Source organism: Rhineura floridana, chromosome 1 (genome assembly GCF_030035675.1).
Source record: "Rhineura floridana isolate rRhiFlo1 chromosome 1, rRhiFlo1.hap2, whole genome shotgun sequence".
NCBI lineage: Eukaryota > Metazoa > Chordata > Lepidosauria > Squamata > Rhineuridae > Rhineura > Rhineura floridana.
Window position 1 is genome coordinate 87,645,646 of NC_084480.1, and position 22,241 is coordinate 87,667,886.

At 41.5% G+C, this 22,241-nt stretch overlaps 1 protein-coding gene across 1 annotated transcript in view; it reads left to right on the forward strand.

The window, feature by feature from the left end:
- SPTLC1 (serine palmitoyltransferase long chain base subunit 1) overlaps window positions 1-22,241 on the forward strand; it is a 49,346-nt gene that overhangs the window by 21,606 nt on the left and 5,499 nt on the right. The window contains exons 6-12 of the mRNA XM_061625644.1: window positions 1,380-1,512; window positions 11,351-11,480; window positions 12,189-12,278; window positions 15,457-15,564; window positions 16,944-17,039; window positions 17,769-17,865; window positions 19,030-19,084. Of these exons, the coding sequence (XP_061481628.1) occupies window positions 1,380-1,512; window positions 11,351-11,480; window positions 12,189-12,278; window positions 15,457-15,564; window positions 16,944-17,039; window positions 17,769-17,865; window positions 19,030-19,084 (709 nt within the window). The remainder of the gene's footprint in view (window positions 1-1,379; window positions 1,513-11,350; window positions 11,481-12,188; window positions 12,279-15,456; window positions 15,565-16,943; window positions 17,040-17,768; window positions 17,866-19,029; window positions 19,085-22,241) is intronic.

The following is a 22,241-nucleotide window of genomic DNA, read 5'->3' on the forward strand; positions in this document are numbered from 1 at the left end:
TTTAACTTTAAAGCCATATGATTTTCAGTACGGGTGAATGATTTCCTACTTCGGTGATTCAACTGTTCTTTTCAATTTATGTGCCATCTTGTCATGCTCTTGCTTGATAGTCCAGTATCTAACATGCATAGAAATACCTGAAGTATAAGATTTATGCTTTCTCCCATCTCTTCCTTTGGAATGTTGGTCATTTACAATGGGCCTGATGGCAAAGACTGCATGTTTTGATTATTGAACTGAGATCCTGAGCTGAAGATATGATGCCAGTCTTAACCATAGCCATTAGAAAATGCATACATAAGGTTCCCTAATCTGTTCTATGAGTTACAAATATGTTGCTGATGTGATTGACATGGTTCCCCAGTCTCTCTAATTCTGACACCTGTCTTTATATTTAAAGGAGTTGATCTAAACTGATAGGTTTGAGAAACAAGTTTGGACTCATCCTTCTATGCACTGTGGCCACTCATGGAGGACTTCCATGGGGCTCAATAAAGCTGTCTTCCGCTACTCCCACCGCTCACCTTTTGCTCAGAATGGCATGCAGAGACCTCCCATTCTTTGCAGTGCTCCCTGAGCTTCTTACCATTTCCTCGTATTGGCTGGAGAAGGGATGGGAAAAAAGCCAAACTATATTGAGCTCTGTGGAACTCCTCTTTGTGTAGTCACGCCCCCTTTTTTTCAGAATAAGATGAATCTTCATTCACATTTTCAAATATGATTTAAATAATGTTTTAGGATAGCAGTTAATACAGTTAATAAAGAGTGGATCTGAAGTAATGCTCATAGTAAATAATAGATGTGAATGTCTCATTCTGAATGCAAGAAGCTCAGCAGAATAAACAGTTGGGGAGGGGAATGCAGGAGGGGATAAGTGGAAACAAAAAATGTGGAAAAAATGCAAGATAGAGATAAGTGTCTGTAGAAGAGATTTAACTCTACTGATTGCTTTGTTGGTTCATCTAGCTTGTAGACTGCTTAGGGAATGCCACTTGGAATGCACTATGTTAATATAGAATGAAGATAATTACCCCTTAGCTTTCTAAACAAGCCTCTGAAACTTTGCACTATTGATTCCCTTTGTTTCTGGTTTCCCAACAACAGACACATTTTGCTAATCTTTTCCTGAATATTTCTGACAGGTATTTCAGTATGGCTTACTCACAAAACATAAGTGCCCTTTTAAGGTAATGCATACACTGAAATGAATTACTTTGCTCCTGGTTAGAATGATGGGATTGTCTGTCAGTACTTGTTACAATGTTGTACAAGGGAGAAAGTTGAATGGATTTTCATGGTGTTAATTACTTTGAATTCTTGTGTGATTCTTTTAAAACAAGCAGTCTGTTATAAATGTATGACCTAAACTTCTCAAACAGATGTACATTTGGAACTGGAGGAACGGCTTGCCAAATTTATGAGGACTGAGGAAGCTATTATATATTCCTATGGATTTGCTACAATTGCCAGTGCTATTCCTGCCTATTCAAAACGAGGAGACATTGTGTTTGTGTACGTAATCTTCACATTTTCTATATTACAGATAAGTTTCTGAAGAGGGTTCTTCAGAACCTTGGTGGTATTCCTACTTCTCTTTGTAAGGCTGATGTTATTTATAGCAAAATGTTTAGGTGCCATATGCCATAGACACTTATAATATTAGAGCCAGTTCATGCACTTTCTGTTGAAACAGGAATCCTTACTATGGGATCCCTGGGCACTGTGTTCATGAACAAAGAACAGTGAAATCGATAAGAACTGGAACAGTGTATGTGGGGGGAGTGTCACTGCAGTTGTGAACATGCTTACTCTGTGACTTGCCTGGCTTATGTCTTTTGGTCATGCATATACATATCCAAGAATCCTAGAACCTTTGTGTGAACCATTGACCCTATCCATCACTGAGAAAGTATGTTTCTTTTGAACAAAAGCTGCAGAACCTCTCTCCCTGCTTTGACCGTTTCTAGTCAAAGCCAGTTTAGACAAAACTGGGTTCCTTGGCCCAGGATGCCGCTCTGGGCTCCTAATGGGAGGAGGGGCGGGATACAAATCAAATAGTAAGTAAGTAAATAAATAATAAATAAATAAATAAAAACTGTCTTGGAGCAGTTATAAAAGATGTACAGGTTTGAACTTTGGACAGCATTTCCCACCCAGTGTGCCTCCAGATGTTGTTGGACCACAACTCCCATCTTCCTGACCTTTGGCAATGCTGGCTGAGGCTGATGGGAGTTGTGGTCCAACAACATCTGGAGGCACACTGGTTGGGAAAGGCTGGCTTTGGATGAGCTTTGGAGAAAGGGATTTCCAAAGTGGGTTAGAGTATAATGTGATCGGTGGACATATCCAAGCAGACGCTGTGTGTCTTCCTCAGGCAGTCTTTCCCAACTAGTTGTTGATCCAAAACTGCATGGAGGAAGAGGCATATGGGTTGGGCTGTACATGGAGGCATTTCACTGAACAATTTCCAAAGTTGTGGTAACACTTTTCCCCTCTGCTGCAATCTGAGGAATTGTTGCCAGCCACCGCTGGCAACATCTGTGTACAACCAAGTTTACTGTATTTCTTTCTCTACATGCTTCGGAGGGACAACCTACAGGGACAAAAAACCAATTGCTGCTTGTATGTGTGAACCAGCTCTTAGTGGGTTCTGTGGTCTGTTTTATAGATATGTGTTATATGCTTTTTTAAGGACAAAACCCCAATTTTATAATTAAATGGAACAGTTAGATATATTAACCACTATAAAAGTACCTTAATAGGCCTTCTCTGAGAAAAAAAGTCAGAATGTAATTGTTAGGAAAATGGTAAGACAATTTTTTAAAACCGATGTAAATTAGACACTGCTTAAGATCACTTATTTGATCTTGCCATTTTCAAAGCTGTGTCTTGATACCATTTTTAAATGCTTGTTGAAGTATCGTTTTAATCGCTTATGAAATGCTTTTAAAATGACTATTTGGTTTTAACTATCATTTGCTGCTTCAAAATAAACTCTTTAAAAATTACTAACAGCTGTTGAAAAGCTTTGTCAGTGTCCGCATAGGTTATACCAAGCAAAGAAATGCAGTTGATGAGTGGTTAGAATGAATTTGCTTAATGTCAGACAAAAATCTCCTCTACGTCACTCTTACTGAAATGCTTGTGCTGGTTTTGAGTCAGTTGATACTAACCAAAGTCCCATGTAGGTTTGCTTAGATGAAATTCCCACTGAATTTAATGGGTGTTATTCCCAGATAAGTATGTAAAGGTCTACAGCCTAAGTAGCCTTATTTTTTTCCCATTTTGGTCCATGTAACATATGAACTGAGTGAGTACAATAGCTGGATATTGCCTAGCCATGACAATTTCTCCTTATTTATATTCAACATTTCTATCCTACCTTAAACACCGCAAGGTGCCATGCATTTTTTTTAAAAAAAACTTAAAATAATGACTAAAACATCAAAATAGGCATTGTATAAAACTACAGTTAAATATTTAAAAGCAGCAGTTCATTCAACAAACAATACCTAAAAATGCCCACTAGAAAAGAACGTTTTAGATACTCATTGGTTGAACCTTTCAGAAGGCTGTGGCTGTCTTGGCATCATCACAGAAAACTCTCTGTCCTTAGTTTCCTTCCTCTGTATTTCAGACCATGCAGAGCTATGGAGTAGGGCCTTGGGGGTTAGGCAAATTTGTATGAGTGAAGGTAGTTGGTACTCGAGCCCAGGGTGGCAGACAAAAGCCCTAAAAACACTTTAAAACATCATAACAGACTTCAAAATATATTAAAACAAAACATATTTTTAAAAGCTTTAAAAACATCTTTTAAAAAGTTTAAAAATATATATATTTTCAAAAAAGGTTTAAAAACATATTATTTATTTATTTATTATTTTATTGATATCCCACCCTTCCTCCCAGGAGGTGGCAAACAAAAGCACTAAAAACACTTTAAAACATAAAAACATACTTTAAAACACATTAAAACAAAACACCTTTAAGAACATTTTTTTTAAGTTTTCAAGACATGTTTGTTTTTAAAATGGTTAAAAACATATTGTTTTTAAAAAGTGTAAAAACATTGTTTTTTAAAGTGTAAAAATATTGTTTTTTAAAGTTTAAAAACATATTAAAAAGCAGTTCCAACCCAGTCGCAGACTGGGATAAGGTCTCCACTTAATAGGCTTGTTGAAAGAGGAAGGTCTTCTATAGGCACCAAAAAGACAACAGAGATGGTGCCTGTCTAATATTTAAGGGGAGGGAATTCCACAGTGTGGGTGCCACCACACTAAAGGTCTGTTTCCTATGTTGTGCCGAACGGACCTCCTGATAAGATGGTATCTGCAGGAGGCCCTCACCTGCAGAGTGCAGTGATTGACTGGGTATATAATGGATAAGACGGTCTTTCAGGTATTCTGGTCCCAAGCTGTATAGGACTTTGTATACCAAGACTAGAACCTTGAATTTAGCCTGGTAGCAAATGGGTAGCCAGTGCAATTCTTTCAGCAGCAGGGTGACATGTTGGCAATACGCTGCCCCAGTGAGCAGTCTAGCTGCCGCATTTTGCACCAGCTACAGCTTCCAAACCAACCTCAACGGCAGCCCCACATAGAGCGCATTCCAGTAATCCAGCCTGGAGGTTACCAGCACACAGACAACAGTGGTCGGGCTGTCTAGGTCCAGAAACGGCCACAGCTGCCTTACCAGCCACAGCTGGTAAAAGGCACTTCTAGCCACTGGGTCACCTGGGCCTCTAGCAACAATGATGGATGCAGGATCACCTCCAGACTACGGTCCTGCTCTTTCAGAGGGAGTACAACCCCATCCAAAGCAGGCAACTGACCAATTATCTAAACTTGGGAACCACCAACCCACAGCGTCTCCGTCTTGCTAGGATTCAGACTCAGTTTATTGGCCCTCATCCAGCCCACCACTGAGTCCAGGCAGCGGTCCAGGCCTTGCACGGTCTCTCCCATTCAGATGTTACAGAGAAATAGAGCTGGGTATCATCAGCATACTGCTGACACCTCACCCCAAATCTCCTGATGACCGCTCCCAAGGACTTCATATAGATGTTAAACAGCATGGGGGACAAGATGGTACCTGCGGCACCCCACAGCACAACTGCCAAGGGGCCAAAAGACGGTCACCCAATGCTATTCTCTGAGAACGACCTCGGAGATAGGATCAGAACCACTGTAAAACAGTGCCTCCAGTACCCATCTCACCAAGTCGGCCCAGAAGGATACCATGGTCAATGGTATCAAAAGCTGCTGAGAGAACAAGTAAGAGTAACAGGGTCACACTCCCCCTGTCCTTCTCCCAATAAAGGTCATCCATCAGGGCGACCAAGACCAATTCAGTCCCATAACCAGGCCTGAACCCAGATTGGGATGGGTCAAGATAATCTGTTTCATGCAAGAGTACTTGCAATTGCTATGCCACAACCCTGTCAATCACTTTCCCTAAGACAGGGGTATTTGCAACCCGTCAGTAGTTGTCACAAACCAGTGGGTACAGGGTGGGCTTTTTCAGGAGTGGTCAGATCACCGCCTCTTTCAGGGCGACTGGAACCACTCCCTCCCACAACAATGCTTTGACCACACCCTGGATTCACTCGGTCAACCCCACTTGGCAAGCTTTAATAAGCCAAGAAGGGCAAGGGTCAAGAGGACATGTTGCCGGTTGCATCATCACAAGCACCTTGTCTACGTCATCAGGCCACATCAACTGAAACTGTTCCCAAGAAGTTGCAGGAGATGTTGCTCTGGACACCTCATTGGGGACTACAGTAGATGTGGATGGGGCATTAAGACTGCTACGGAGGCAAACAACTTTACCCTCAAAGTGCCTTGCAAACAATTTACAGTGGGCCTCCAACGGGTGTAAATCTCCATTTCCTGGAGTTGATGTCAACAGACCTGTGACAATACGGAAAAGCTCCACTGGACGGCTACTTGAGGATGTGATGGAGGCAGAGAAGTGGGCCTTCTTCGCCACCCTCATCGCCCCAGTGTAGGCATGGTTATGATGTTTTACTCATGCCTGATCAGCCTCACAGCACGTCTTTCGCCACTTGTTCTCTGTTTCTGGACTGAATTTAAGTTTTGGTTATAGAATCACAGACTCTATTATCAACAGTTTGAATTGAGTCCAGAAACAAATTGGTAGCTAATACAGATCCTGCAGTATCAGAGTTTTATGCTCTACTAGCTCCCGCGAGCCCTGTGGCAGTCATATTCTGAACCAATTAAAGTTTTTGCTCTTTCTTCAAAGGCAGCCTCAACATAGCATTTCAGTAATCAACTAGAAGTGACTAGGCTATGTCCAGGTCTGCCTTCCAAGATAAGAGAACAACAGCTCCACTAGGCAAAGCTTGCAAAATGCACTTGTAACCACTTCTACCATCTGAACGTCCAGAAGTAATGCTCAGTCTAGGAATACTGCCAAGCTGCAAACCTGCTTTTTTTTAAAAAAAGAAGGAATCTTGTCCCAAACTGGCTGAACATTTTACAGGCTGCCAGAACCCACAATTTATAGCAGCTCTTATTTTTTCTTCATTAAACTTTGGTTTATTCACCTTAGTCTACTTCAGAACTCATTATTTTCATAAATGCCAGTTTAGAATTTCCGTAGCTTACCTTGGATTAAGACAGAGATGTTGATGGTGAGCAGAAATGCTAACTAGGATTGCGGTTGTTGGCTCACTCTGGATAGGATTCCAATCCCCATGAAGGAGCAGGTCTGCAGTCTGGGAGTCCTGGATCCAGCCTTGCTGCTAGAAAATGAGGTAGTGGCAGCAGCCAGGGGGGCTTTCGCTCAGCCTTGGCTGTTGCACCAACTGCGGCCATGTCTTACACGCTCAGATCTGACTATCCTCACCCATGCCATAGTCACCTCATGCTGGCATTACTGTAATGCACTCTATGTGGGGCTGCCTTTGAAGACTACTTGAAAGCTTCAGCTGGTTCAACATGCAGCTACCAGGAAGAGCCGCTTTGAGCACATTACGCCTGTGCTAAAAGAGCTACATTGGCTCCCAGTTTGTTTCCAAATAGAATTCAAGGTGCTGGCTCGACCTTTAAAGCCCTAAATGGTTTGGGACCTCAGAATCTGTCTGCCTGCCTTCCCCTCATTAGTCATGCCCATCGCATGAGAGCCAGTGCCTACTATATCTGGCCAACATCTCTGCTCTCTCCTTCTTGGGCTCCTGCTCTGCACGTGGGCACCTTGCAGGACCAGGCCCCAGGTGGTGTTTTACGTGGGAAGAAGAACGGTCTTAGAGCTGGCGTTTGGGCGCACAGAATACGGGACTGTGTCTTCTGTGTGGGTTTGAAGTGGATGAATGGGTGTTATATGAGTGTATGTTGTGAGTGAATGTGTATTTTTATGTATATGAGTTTTTTGTATTTATAGTTTATCATGTGCCTCGGGAAGAGATTTTATCATCAAGAGGGGAGACCTGAGGGGGCCCCAATTGCCGTAGTGACGGGTAGAGGGAGGTATGGTGATATGAGAGGGACGTGCCAGGTAAGGAGAACGCGGCCCAGACATGTAGTGGCTGTGCCGCGTTCTGGTCCTTCTCATACCCACAGGGTTGTTGGTTGTCCTATCAGCCAACTCTCAGATCTCCAGTTGCTGCTCTTTAATGCCAGATCGGTACATAATAAAACCTCCCTCGTCCATGATTTGATTGTGGACGAGGTGGCCGATCTGGCATGTATAACCGAGACCTGGGTGGGCAAACAGGGAGGAGTTAGTCTCTCCCAGCTCTGCCCACCTGGGTATCTGGTTCAGCATCATGGTAGATCTGAGGGTCGGGGAGGTGGGGTTGCTGTTGTCTATAAGAGTTCCATCTCACTCACCAAGCACCATGTCCATGCAATCACTGGTCTGGAGTGTTTGCACCTTGTGCTGGGCCAGAGGGACAGACTGGGAATCCTTTTGGTGTACCGCCCACCTTGCTGCCCAATGGCTTCCCTAACTGAGCTGACGGAAGTGGTCTCGGAGGTACTGTTGAGATCCCCCAGACTATTAGTACTGGGAGATCTCAACATTCATGCTGAGGCTACTTTGTCTGGGGCAGCTCAGGACTTCATGGCCGCCATGACAACCATGGGGCTGTCTCAATATGTTAGTGGCCCAACACATACATCGGGGCATACTCTTGACCTGGTCTTTGCTACCGGACATGGGGATAGTGATCTGGATGTGGGGAGTTTTACATCTCTCCCGTTGTCATGGACAGATCATTGCTTGCTGAAGTTTAGACTTTCAGTAGCCTTTTCCCTCTGCAAGGGTGGGGGACCTATTAAATTGGTCCGCCCCCAGAGACTAATGAATTCTGAAGGTTTTCAAAAGGCTCTGGGGGTTTTTCCGGCTGATAAGACTGGCGCTCCTGTCGAAGCCCTGGCCGATCTGTGGAATACAGAGATGACCGGGGCTGTTGACACGATCGCTCCTGCGCGCCCTCTCCTATGTAGAGCTCATACAGCTCCTTGGTATACTCCGGAGCTGAGAGCGATGAAACAAGACAGGAGGCGGCTTGAGCGGAGATGGAGACGAACTCCCGACGAATGCAATTATGAGCTGGTTCGTGCTTCTACTAAGCTCTATGTAGGAGCGATGAGGGCGGCAAAAAAACATTTCACCGCCACTATTCAGTCATCTCTCTCACGCCCACGGGAGCTTTTTAAAGTGGTTCGTGGCCTACTCCATCCAGGCCTACAAGATACGGCAGATACATCGGTAGCTCAATGTAATAAATTTGCTGAACACTTCCAGCATAAGATCTCATGCATTCGCCGGGACTTAGACTCCTATTTAATAGCAGTTAATCCTACTGAGGTGTGCGGAGCACAGTCTTGTCATGTTTTGTTGGATGAGTTTCAGTTGGTTCAGTTCGAGGACGTGGACAAGGTGCTTGGACAGGTTCGTGCGACCACTTCGGTACTGGATCCTTGCCCCTCTTTGCTAATTAAAACTAGCAAGGAAGGAACAGTTGGCTGGGCCAAGGAAGTGATTAATGCCTCTTTACGAGAGGGAGTGGTCCCTGGCTGTCTGAAAGAGGCGGCAGTGAGACCACTCCTGAAAAAACCTTCCTTGGACCCAGAGGATTTCAGCAGCTACAGACCAGTAGCCAATGTTCCATTCCTGGGCAAGATCCTGGAACGTGTGGTTGCTGACCAGCTCCAGGCGCTATTGGATGAAACCGATTATCTAGATCCATTTCAATCGGGGTTCAGGCCTGGTTTTGGCACTGAGACTGCCTTGGTCGCCCTGTTTGATGACCTGTGTCGGGAGAGAGACAGAGGGAGTGTAACTCTGTTGATTCTCCTTGACCTCTCAGCGGCTTTTGATACCATCGACCATGGTATCCTTCTGGAGAGGCTTGCGGAGTTGGGAGTTGGAGGCACTGCTTGGCAGTGGTTCCGCTCCTACTTAGCGGGTCATCTCCAGAAGATAGTGCTTGGGGAACATTGCTCGACACCGTGGGTTCTCCAATGTGGGGTCCCGCAGGGTTCGGTTCTGTCTCCCATGCTTTTTAACATTTATATGAAGCCGCTGGGGGCAGTCATCAGGAGTTTTGGAGTGCGTTGTCATCAGTATGCTGATGACACGCAGCTCTACTTCTCCTTTACATCTTCTTCAGGTGAGGCAGTCGACGTGCTGAACCGTTGCCTGACTGCGACAATGGACTGGATGAGAACTAACAAACTGAGACTCAGTCCTGACAAGACTGAGATGCTGTTGGTGGATGGTTTCTCTGATCGGATGGTGGATATATACCCTGTCCTGGATGGGGTTACACTCCCCCTAAAGGAACAGGTGCGTAGTCTGGGAGTCATCTTAGACTCTTCCCTCACACTCGAGGCTCATGTAGCCTCGGTGGCCCGGAATGCGTTCTACCAACTTCGGTTGGTAGCCCAGCTACGTCCCTATCTGAGTAAGGAGGACCTCACATCAGTGGTACATGCTATGGTAACCTCGCGTCTGGACTACTGCAATGCGCTTTACGTAGGGCTACCTTTGAAGACGATTCGGAAGCTACAGCTAGTGCAAAATGTGGCGGCCAGACTGCTAACAAGAACTAAGCGGTCTGAGCATATAACACCTGTGCTAGCCCGTTTGCACTGGCTTCCAATATGCTTCCGGGCCAGATTCAAAGTGTTGGTACTTACCTAGAAAGCCTTATACGGTGCGGGACCACGATATCTGTCAGAACGCCTCTCCCGATATGAACCGGCCTGTACACTACGGTCTACTACGAAGGCCCTCCTCCGGGTTCCGACTCATAGGGAAGCCCGGAGAGTGGTGACAAGATCTAGGGCCTTCTCAGTGGTGGCCCCCGAACTATGGAATGGTCTCCCCGAGGAGGTGCACCTGGCACCGACACTATCATCTTTTCGGCGCCAGGTTAAAACCTTTCTCTTCTCTGAGGCATTTTAATTCCTGTTAATTCTAAATTATTATATTTTGATTTTAGACTGTACAGTTTTTTGTACAGTTTTGTATTGTGATATACTGTATTGTGTTATTTTTATTGTATTTTTAATGTTCACCGCCCAGAGAGCTGTTGCTAGTCGGGCGGTATATAAGCTTAATTAAATAAAATAAATAAATAAATAAATATATCTGAAACCCGATTGGAGAATACTCGCAACAGAGCCTTCTCTGTCGTGGCCCCTAGACTATGGAATGCCCTCCCCAGTGAGGTAAGATCAGCCTCCTCTCTTCCCGTTTTAGGTAGCTACTGAAGACCCATCTTTCTATAGAAGCATTCGGTTAAATTTTCATTCAAGTTGAAATTTAACATTTAATGATGTTTTTAAGGACTTTATGGATTTGCTTATGTATGGTTCTTTGTATGATTTTGTATTTTTAAATTTCTGTATGGATTTATGTATACTTTGTATTTTTAAAGTATGTAACCCGTCTCCGGACCTGCATTCCAGGTGAGAGTCGGACACCAAAAACTAATTATTGTTGTTGTTGTTAAAATAGGTCAGCTCTAAAACATGGTTTATGAAGCTGGCTTGTTTCAATAAACCATAGATAAGATTAACACAGTTCAGGGTTCACAAGTGATTGAAAATGGAAGCAAAAGCGTCTAATCTCCTTGTGGCCATTCCAGAGAGAGGAGAGAGTACATGAGCCCATTCATGTAAAAACAAACTGGAGTTTATTGTTAATTGAATGCTTCCTTATTGTCCTTGAGTGCATAGCTGGAGACTGTTACGGTTGCTGGTATAGTCAAAAATATATTATGTAGCAGCTGTATGAAAGGTAAATGGAAAGAGATCAGCCTTCAGAAAGGCAGCATAAACTAAGAGTGAACTGACATAATTCTGTGTATTTACAGTGATGAAGCAGCCTGCTTTGCTATTCAGAAAGGCTTACAGGCATCCAGAAGTAACATTAAGTTTTTTAAACACAATGATATGGCTGACCTTGAGCATCTGCTAAAAGAGCAGGAGATTGAAGATCAAAAGGTACAATTCGTTTGAAGTAACTAGTGTGTTGTCAGTTGTATTTCTAAGCAGAGTAACATATTTGGATGGCTTCATTGCTCATTATTTTTCTTGTAAGCTATTCTGCAAATGAATGTTGTGTAACATTTGAAGTAGATTTGGAGGCTGTGTTTCATTTGCTCCGACTATAATGCTTGGTGTGTGTAACTTAAGCAGTTGAAAAATATACAGGTGGAACTGTAAGAGACACAGTCCACCAATTTCTTCCTTAAAAAACACTATGCACACTTTAAAAAATATAAACTCAAAATGACCAGAAGACACACACCCCACTCCAGTATCATCACAGTATAAAATTTCATTTTGTTTCACAGCAACGTTGTGAGCACCATTTTTGTTCAGAACACCTGTTGACAAAGTTTCTATTGAAGTAGTGAAGGTGGTAAAAACAAGGCTATGCAGTTTCTTCATACATTAAATAATTGTTAAAAAGCTAGAAGATAATAGCATTAAGTGTTCCAACCAGCTGAAGAGCTTGCTGAAACTAAAGAGTGCTTAACCCCCAAAGTGTCTTCTCATTAAAAACATGTTTGAGACAATTGATTTCTGGTAGCGTAAGCTTGAGATTTTGTTCTCAATATTTGAAGGCATTTAAATGGTAATCTAAACAAGCTGCTTGTGTAACAAGTGGCTGTTACTATTCATACTAAACTGTACGTTTCTCTGCAGAATCCTCGTAAAGCCCGTGTAACCCGAAGGTTTATTGTGGTAGAGGGTTTGTATATTAATACTGGAGATATTTGTCCTCTTCCAGAACTGGTAAGTAGTTTTTGTGTGTTTAAAAGTAATAAGGGACTTCATTATTCCGTAAGTCAAGGTTTTATGTGTTCCACTGTGCAGAGAAATCATGGTATTCATAGCAGCAGCAGCAGCAGCTTTCTTTGTTTTATTCTATTTAATATTATCCACACACTGTAAATATGAGTTTCCAGAGCTCAGTACATTCTTTCCATTACAAGCCTTACCATGCTCCACTATTTTCTTTTTTGTAAGAGGACAAGTCCACCACATGGCATAGAATACAGCATAGAATTACTTTTACCTAAGGGTTGCTCTTTTTAAAACAAATGGCTTACTTCCAACAGAACTAAACAGTGCAAGGCAAAGATGAGGCACAGTCTAGGTCAGTAGCCCACATCTGCAAACCGGGAACTCATCACTATTCCAACTTGCAACACAGGACAGTTTCTAATTTGGACATCTTTGTACCCATTTCTGTATGTTCTTTCCCTAAAAGGGAGGGGGAGGTAGAAACTGGTGGTTTGACTGATGTGATCCACCTTAACTTGGCACATAACTGGTAGGTCAGGACCCACAAGTAGAAGACATAGATGATTGCCTAGGACTATTTTGATAGGATAGTGTTCTAAATGTTTGTGTTTGAAACAGTTCTACCCTTCCTTTCTGCCTAACAAAGGATCCCCATGATGGCTTTCATCTTAAATCACACACACAATAAAAACTGCAAAAATACAATTCTCTTTATCAAATAAGACACAGAACTTTAACATTAGTTAAAACTGCAATGAGTAGAGAGCATAAAACTGAGTCAGTTAAAAATGAACAGGGTGTGGAGGAGGATAAAAACTCAGGGGAAATAAAAACTTTGTGAAATAAAAAAGGTTTTGCTGCCTAAAATTCTGCTTTCCATTACTAATTATACAGTCACAAGAATTGCTGTATACTATAGCCAGCATGGATTTTTCCCATTCTGCCATATTAAATTGAAAATACCCCCATGCCATTCTGATGCTTCCCATAAGCTCATTTCAAAACAAAATCTTACAAAACATATAGTCCTAGACTGAGAAACACTTGCTTAACAATTCTTTAAGTTTTCATGGCGCTACACAAAACACTCAGGGAGGATCGAGAGTCAAAGTATAAAACAAGAGAAAAAAAATCCAGACCACTGCTGGACTTTTTTCTGTCAGTGTTCTCATAATTTGTTGAAATTAATTAAAAATCAGCCATGTTCACAGAGTACCTGTAATCCTATTACTGACCTTGCCCCATACTCTGACCTTCATCTTCCACAGTTTAAAAGTTTAAAAAAATGCATGGCTGATTTTTAATCAGTGTTTCTTAAATTAAAGTCTATGGTAAGTGCGGGCATGCTCAGTAAGAATGAACTGTCAGTATTCTAAAAGCCAGACTCACAGCTGTTTTGCTTGGCTAATCAGGAGGCCAACCCACGCCAGACATTGTTCTACTTTAAACAGTTATGGCTTCCCCCAAAGAATCCTGGGAAGTGTAGTTTCCGAAGGATGCTGAGAGTTGTTAAGAGACTCTTATTCCCCTGACAGAGCTCCAGTGGCCAGAGCGGTTTAACAGTCAGCCCCTCTTCTGATGATTGCAGCTCTGTGAGAGGAATAAGGTGTCTCCTAGCAACTCTCAGCATCCTTCACAAACTACACTTCCCAGAATTCCTTGGGGGAAGCCATGACAGTTTAAATTGGAATAACGGTCTGGTGTGGATGTGGCGAAGGACACCTTTGGTTTAAATTTGGGTGGGAGGCTACGTGTGCCTGCTGTAGAATAAAAAGGTGTGGGAAACCCCCCAAAATAATGATACTATTAACAATGTTTTCCTTTTGGAAAGGAAAGGGGCTTTCTCTCTTCCCCTCCTTCCCTATCCCTGCTTCTCCCCCATGTCAGTTTCACCTTTCCTAAGCATCATTGCATGGGGTTAAATCCCACTGAATAAGCATGCAAATTATCAAACCTCCCCTCCCCCTATCCCCTTCCTCCTCCCTGTCCCTTCTCCCCTGTCTCCTTCCCCTCCCTACTCCAGTCCTCCCTCACTCCCCTTCTCCTCACCCCTTCTCCTCCCCATGCACAGTTTCATCTATCCTAAGCATGATTACATGATAGTAATGATTATATGATAGTAAATCCCATTGAACTCAATAAGCATGCAAATGATCAAACCTCCCTTTCCTCTCCCCTCCCCCTCCCCTCCTCTTCTGTTCCTCCTCCCCTTCCTACTCCAAGTAAGAAGAACACCAAAAAACATACAAAAAATCTAATTCTCCATATTTGGAGATGCAGACCTGATTGCAGGTGTTGCCACCACTCACCATATTTTCACAGATGCATGTTACCAAATTCTTCCAAGCTACACAGGAAGTGGACTGGACTGTGAAAGACCAACCCAAATTGTGTTTGTATTTTGACAAATTTGTAGGGCAGTACAATATCTCAGAGAGGAGGTCAGGTCTCCTGCACCCTTGGTTCATTCACTATAGGTGCCCAATTTCCCTGCTTTTTAAAGTTTGATAGAAATATCTGTTGGCTATAGGTACGTTCTCAAACCACAATTGTTTTTTGCCTATTAGTTTATTTACATTAGTTGTGTTAAAACTACAGCACAGTAAGAGGGCATTCCATTTGCTCCTTGAAGGAAATCTCTTCCTACCTTCTCCCATCATTTTAAGGGTACAAGTGCTGTAAAATCAGGACTATTAAAATCTTCCTAAATATATACATACCGTAAAATACCATTGTTGTAGCCTAGAAAAACAAAGATACCTTCAATATTTCTTTCCCCCAATTACAAAAAAATAAGCTACTCAAGGCACAGAAAGTTACATCCTGTGCATAATCTGTGGGAAAATATTCTGTATCTTTCAATAGCCTTTCTCAACTTTTGGGTGCTCAGATGTTGCTGAACTACCACTCGCATCAGCCCCAGACAACATGGCCAGTGGTTGGGAATTGTAGTCTAGAGCATCTGGGGACCAAAAGGTTGGGAAAGGCTGTACTATAACAATGTCAAGGAATTAAAAACCAAGACGGTTTATGTTTTAAAATGAAGTTGATAATCTGCCCATAGTAGAGATAATTTAACAACTTGTGCATGAATGTGCCTCCTTGTCCTGAGCACTCAGTAATCTTGAACTGTCTTGTGTCACTTGCAAATTGAATAAATCTACAGGTAAAATTAAAATACAAATACAAAGTGAGGCTATTTTTGGAAGAAAGTCTTTCTTTTGGAGTATTGGGAGAACATGGACAAGGAGTTACCGAACATTTTGGAATAAATGTAAGTGCATGGCTTACATGTCTTCTGTGATTAGTTTTGCATAGAAATGTTAACTATAGGTGCTATTATTACTAGCAACAAACTTGTAAAGTATCTTCAAAATCTTACCAAAATATTTCCTTTAAAACAACCTACTGTAATTTACCCATTTGCATTTTTAGTAACTGCTTAGACTTTTTCTGAATTCATCAAGAATCTGTTTTGGGATTGGACAAATGAATGGAAGAATATTTTGGCACAAATAACATGCCATTCCTCCTCTTAACAAAAGGTAGCCCTATGTATGAGTTTGCCTGCACGGTGCCCATGATGTAAATGTACACATGACTTGATATAAATCCTCAGGGCATTTTACAAAACACTGATCCAGGGGGCTACATGAAGTATACTGTGGATGTCCAGGAGCTTTTTAGTCTTTCTCTTCCAGGAACAGCCCCAAAGAGTGAAGTGCTATCAGAGCAGTATTTGGACAATCCCGAGCCAACACTGGAAGGGGCAGTCAGCAGCCCCCTTTCACATGCTAGGAGAGTGCTTTGTACATGGGCCTTTTCAATCCTAGAGCATTATTACTCCAGATGAGTTATTTCATCCTGATTATTCTATAAGGACCATGTAGAAATCTACAATCGTACAGTAATACTTGAGTCAAATGTATTAACTAAATGTATTCCAGAGTTGAGTAGAGAACTTCTTCAGATACATTTAATTCCTTTAGTTCTCTATGAATAGATAGAAGAAATTTTAAATCGAGGATACCTTGCAGGAATTTCACCGACATCAGAAATTTACATTGAGTGTCACTTGCATCTCTTCTCTTGTAACTCACTGTTTGTTATTCACTAGATCAGTGGCTCCCAAACTTCTTTCACCACAGACCACTTAAAAATTGCTGAGGGTCTTGGCGGAACATTTAATGGCTTTTATGGCTGTTGTAGCAATTCTAAAGTGCTATGCTAGACCCTGTATGATTTTTAATTGCATTTTTATTTCTTCTTTTATTTTACTACAGTTTGGATTCCATAGAATTAAAAATGTAGAACAATAAAATACGATATAAGAAATAAAAGAAGCAATAAAAATACAATTAAAATCAATATAAATATTTAATCCAATGGGATCTGTTTCCTGTCTTCAGCTACAAATCCATAGACATGTCACAGATCACCTGAATGAAACTTGTGGACCACTGGTGGTTCATGGACCACAGCTTGGGAATCCCTGTGCTAGATCAGTTTAAAGGGTGTGTGTGTGTGGTTTTAATGGTGGGTATCTCAGAGGGGCTAAATATTTTGGAAAGCCAATCTTACCTTTCTACAGCTATATGGCTAGTTACCCAACACTCCTTTTTTAACATTGTAATTACCTTGTTTGTGCAATAGATTGATGACATTGATCTTATAAGTGCAAATATGGAAAGCTCTCTGGCTTCTATTGGAGGATTTTGCTGTGGACGATCTTTTGTTATTGATCACCAGGTATGTGTAGAATCTTGAAATACAAGTTATGTTGTATGTTGTGGAACTAAATTCCAATAAAATGCTGTGACCAGTACAGGTTTCAGAGGGGAGGGGTCACACTCTGCCAGTCTCACAGATGTTGTGGGGGCAGGTGGGGGCATATGCTGTCAACGTTAATTGAGGATAATGTCATCTGGGGGAGCCCCAGGGAACATGGTACATCAGCATCTACTTTGGAGGTGGTTCCTTCTTGCCATGGCTGAATTGCCCAGGGTATATAAAGAAAGATGGCTGACCAGGCAGGAGGTGGGAAGAACGAGTTTGACAGTACACGGAACATCTTAAAGCAGTTAGCCTGTTCTTCTCTTGACCTGATGGCCAGTTCTTATGATAGACACAGGGCCATTGAGGCAGCAGGTAGGTGAGAGTACATTAAAGAATTTTCGTCCTTCACGTTGGCCATGAGGTATTCCATTGCAGCAGTAGTGGAACCCAGGCTGCCTGCTCACAGTACTGCTGTGACTTTTTTGGAACTTAAGAATGATGCATATCATGTTCCTTAATGAGATCCACCCGGTCATGATGCATACATATAGCTGTTGTTAGTGTGGACTTAGAAACAACTTGGGATTCAACTTGGAACTGGCCAAGCTTAAACATCTAAATAAATTCCAATGCTTACTAATGAATTATCTATATCTATATAACTGGATGTTTGGTCACTCAGTACTATTTTTTTCTCTCCAGAGATTATCCGGTCAAGGGTACTGCTTTTCAGCCTCTCTGCCTCCACTCCTAGCTGCTGCTGCCATTGAGGGCCTCAGTATCATGGAAGAAAACCCAGGTATCTTTTTTTCAAGAACATGAGAAATGTTTAGCAGAAATTGCAAGCAATGCTTTGAAAATTCATTGAGATTTGCAAGATATGAGTCAGTTTTCAAAATTCCTCATAGGTTAACTGTAGGATTTGCAGTTCACATTTTGATATGCTTGATAGCCAACATGGTCCTTTAAAAAAAGAAAAAAGCATAGGTTATATGGAGAGGGCAAATAATAGTGCAGCAGTGCATTGTGCAGTAGGAAAGTTTGCAGATATACCAGCTTATTGAGAGTGGGGAAATCTCCCCAAAGAGAGCTATCATATAATTGTAGAAGAAAAGAAAAATGATTACTTGGAAAGAGATCTTGAATCTTTAGTGGCAAAGTTTCCCTGTTTAGGATGCTCCAGAAAAGGGCAAATTCAGAGAATTATAAAAGGGATTGAAAACTGCTAGTAGCATAATGGTATTCTAGAAATCTCAGAATGGTCATATCTATTCTGTTGTGTACAGTTCTAGTTGTAATGAATTATTGACAGGAAGGATTCGAAACAACTGGTGGGGAATAATGCATCTTTCCTCCAAGCCTTTACTCTTCCATTCTTTGTAAATGCCTTATGCTGCTCTCCTTCAGTAAAGAGAATTGTTCCTTTAGACTATTCTGTCATCAACCTTCTCTATTTCCCCAGAAGTAGAGATGAGAGAGAGCTTTCTCAAGTAAGTGTACAGCTGCAAACTTGACAGTCCCTGTAGCCTTTTTGCTATCTAACCGTTCCCCCAAATCTTTGGTAGAAAGAAAAGGAAGCTCATTTGTAATGAACTGGACTTAAAAGAGGCAGAAATGTTCCACTGTTGACCTGCTTGTGAAACCATGTGTTCTGTTCTGGGGTACCTGTCATCTGTTCCTCATAGCTCCTGCTATGGGCTCCTGCTGGGAGGAAGGGCGGGATATAAATCAAATAATAAAATAAATAAATAAATAAAATGGCACAGGATGCTATCTGCGGGGCCCGTGTTTGTGTGGCTAAGAGTTTGTTTTCTCTGTATCCTCCCCTGTGACCTCTGAAGTGGCAGAACAGCAGATTGGTAGAAGTGGCCTGGGCAAACTCCAGCACAAGACTTAAACAGCTGCTCATATTTCTTTCTCAGTTTTATATACCAAAGCTGAAACTTTGTTTTGTTTTGTCTAGGCATTTTTCAGATTTTACAACAAAAATGCAAGCGAATACACAAGGCTTTACAAGGGTAAGTGAATATTTTGTCTTATTACCTAAAACTCCACATTGAACAGAAAATTACTTTTTAAAAGTTCAGTGGTTCAGGCGGTTCGGCTGCAATCCTATATCCTCTTATTTGGGAGTAAGCCCCAATGAGTTCAACAGGGCTTACTTTTGAATAGGCATGTGAAGAATGGTACAGGATTGTACTCTTAGTGGGGGTTTTTTAATTAAGCTCTGTTGAAATTTGATCCATTTTAGCAAATACAGCTTCTGCTTTTTGATTGCAGTTGCAATTAATGTAGGGAACAATTTCTTGCAATAAATTATGTGTAAACTGCCCATATTGTATCTTGAGTTTAAAATGCTATTCCTTGTCAGACATGGGTTTAAAAGACTACACTTCCTTCAATAGTGTTATATTAAATTATAGTTGGGATAGATAAACATGCCATGTGTGAAACAGCCTTTGTAGGCACTCATACCTGTTTTTCTCTGGATGTTGAATTTGGGAGTATAATATTTGGCTGTTTCCAAAGATATAATGCCTGCCTGTAAATATGGTAAGAATTAAGATGTAACTGGCATAAGCATTACAGAAAATAGATACTGATAAAACCCTATTGCCAAGGCTCTTCTCTGTGGTCACCTTGAAAGGAATGCCCAGCACTCCCAGGTATAGACACTTAATACATGAATCTATGCTAACACCACTATCAAAATTTCAGTTATAGTAATTAGAACTTCTCATGTAAAATTAATTTCCATGCACTTCAGTTGATTTAGCACAAGAGGTTCTGGATTAATGTACTCCAAGTTTTGATTAGAGTTTCTGAATTCACTGGTGGGTTAAACATCTATACTTGGATTGGGGGACATCTCTTTCAAGATCACAAAAGGCCCTTGGCAATATCATTACAGGCATACCCCGCTTAACGTCACTTCACTTAACGTCGCCTCGCTATAACACACATGCTCCATACGCCACCATACCCCACTTTAACGTACGCGTGCTTCGCAATTACGGACACTGATGGAACTTGCATTCCACGTGCGTTGCGAAGCGTCATCTTAGCGATCGGGGCGGAGCGATCTAGCGATCTGAGTGGCTGCTGCCTTGGAGACAGAACTGTAATCATTTAAATGTAAATCATTTACCTTTAAGTACTTTACTTTACAGCACTGTAAAGAGCAATCGGAGCTCTGCCTGCCCCGGCCTAGGTTGGTGGTGGCAGTGTGTATGAGGGGGCACCTTGTGCTCTTTAGATCCCCCTGATTTCATTTTAGATCCCCCTGATTTCATTTTACTGTCCCATTTTATACCTCTCCCTCTCCATTGTCCCATCTGCTTTACTGTAATTGTTTGTGATAAAAAAATAAAAAAAATTCTTTAGATCACCCTGATTTCATTTTATACCTCGCCATTGTCCCATCTTCCTTTCCTGCTTTAATTGAATACTTTTCTCTCTCTGCCTATCATTAGTTCTGGCTTTTGCCACTGCTGGCTTGTGTGTGTGTGTGGTGTGCATTGGTGTGTGGGGTGTGCACTGGTGTGTGGGGTGTGCATTTCCCTTGCCTTCAGTACAGTACAGGTACTGTAGTACAGTACTGTACAGTATTACGTACAGTACATAATGGCAGATACAAAGAAAAGTCGTAAATCTATCACCTTAGATATGAAGCTTATTTTATTTTATGTTTATTTCAGTTATAAATGCGTTATTTACATCAGTTATGCCTATATATGACGATTGCAGTGCAGTACATGCATCGATGTGAAAAAAAGGTGGTGCTTCACTTTAAGTACATTTTCACTTTACATACACGCTCCGGTCCCATTGCATATGTTAAAGCGGGGTATCCTGCATATTGGTGCCTGTTTTTGTAGATGATTCTATCATTCTCTTTTCCCCGGTCAGGTGCATCTTATTTATCTGCTATCCTTGGCTTTTCCTTACAGCCTTAACCCCATGTTTACTACATTTTCTCCAGCATGATTTTTCATTGTGCATGCATTTCATTGTGCCAAATTCCCTATTTCTGCCTAGTTGAAATATCCTTTAGAATAGGGTTGGTATACAGACAAAGCCAGACTTTCTTCTTCTTGAAGGCAAGATTTAGCTGACCTTTTGTCTAGAAGAGCTATGTCTGACACTTCATTTATTGTTCTTCTATAGCTGGATATGTACTTGAGTCAGATGTTGGTTTATTTTAAGTAACTGACAAAAGGAACTTAGATATCAACTTAGGATTTGTCAAGCATCCTCTAGAAACTTAAGTATATTTATGACAAAGTGCTGTCAGGCAAAATCTGCAGATGTCAAAGGCTTGAATTGGCTGAGATTCAAAGGTAGCATCTTATTTTAAACTACCTTAACTGTTCCTTTTGCAGCAGTCAGTTATCTTCATTTCTGCCGCATATTGAAGGTCTATATTATAACATAAAGATCTGTTAGAATTTGACATGAAGCATTAATGTCTTGCTTCCCAGAAGTCTTGTTTATATTCATTTTTACTTTCCAATAAGCTATAATCACCTTTGGTATTTATTTATTTATTTATTTATTACATTTATACCCCGCCTTTCTTTTCATGATAGCAACCCAAGGCGGCTTACATATGGTTCCCAGGTGGTCTCCCATCCAGGCACTGACCAGACCTGACCCTGCTTAGCTTCAGCAGGGAGCTGGCCTCATGTGCCTTCAGACCATAGCCTAGAACCTGGTAAAAGGCTATTTTTCCAGGTAGTGACTTAAATGCTTGCAGTTTGTCTAGTCATGATTTAAAATTTCATGTCCACTGAATAAAGTGACAATTTTGAAACTTATTTAATGACAACCCTCAGCCACTGTTTGAGCCAGTTTACAAAATTGTTCCAGACTACTCTTAATGATGGCATATTCATTATTATGAACACCTGTGATTCTATGCCACTACTGAATTATTCCACTTCAAATAATGAATTGCAGTTCTTGGTTGTGTCTTCCTGGCAGAGGGATCAAACCTGTGGGATTGAAATCTCTGCCACTAAATGTTAACATGATTTGGTAACTTGTGCATAATAGACAAGTAATATCTTGCCCCTACATTTTCATGTTCAAATGAAGACACTGATTTACAGTGATTTATATGCTTTTATAAACATCTGCCCAATGAGCTACATGTTGGAGCTGCATACATGCTTT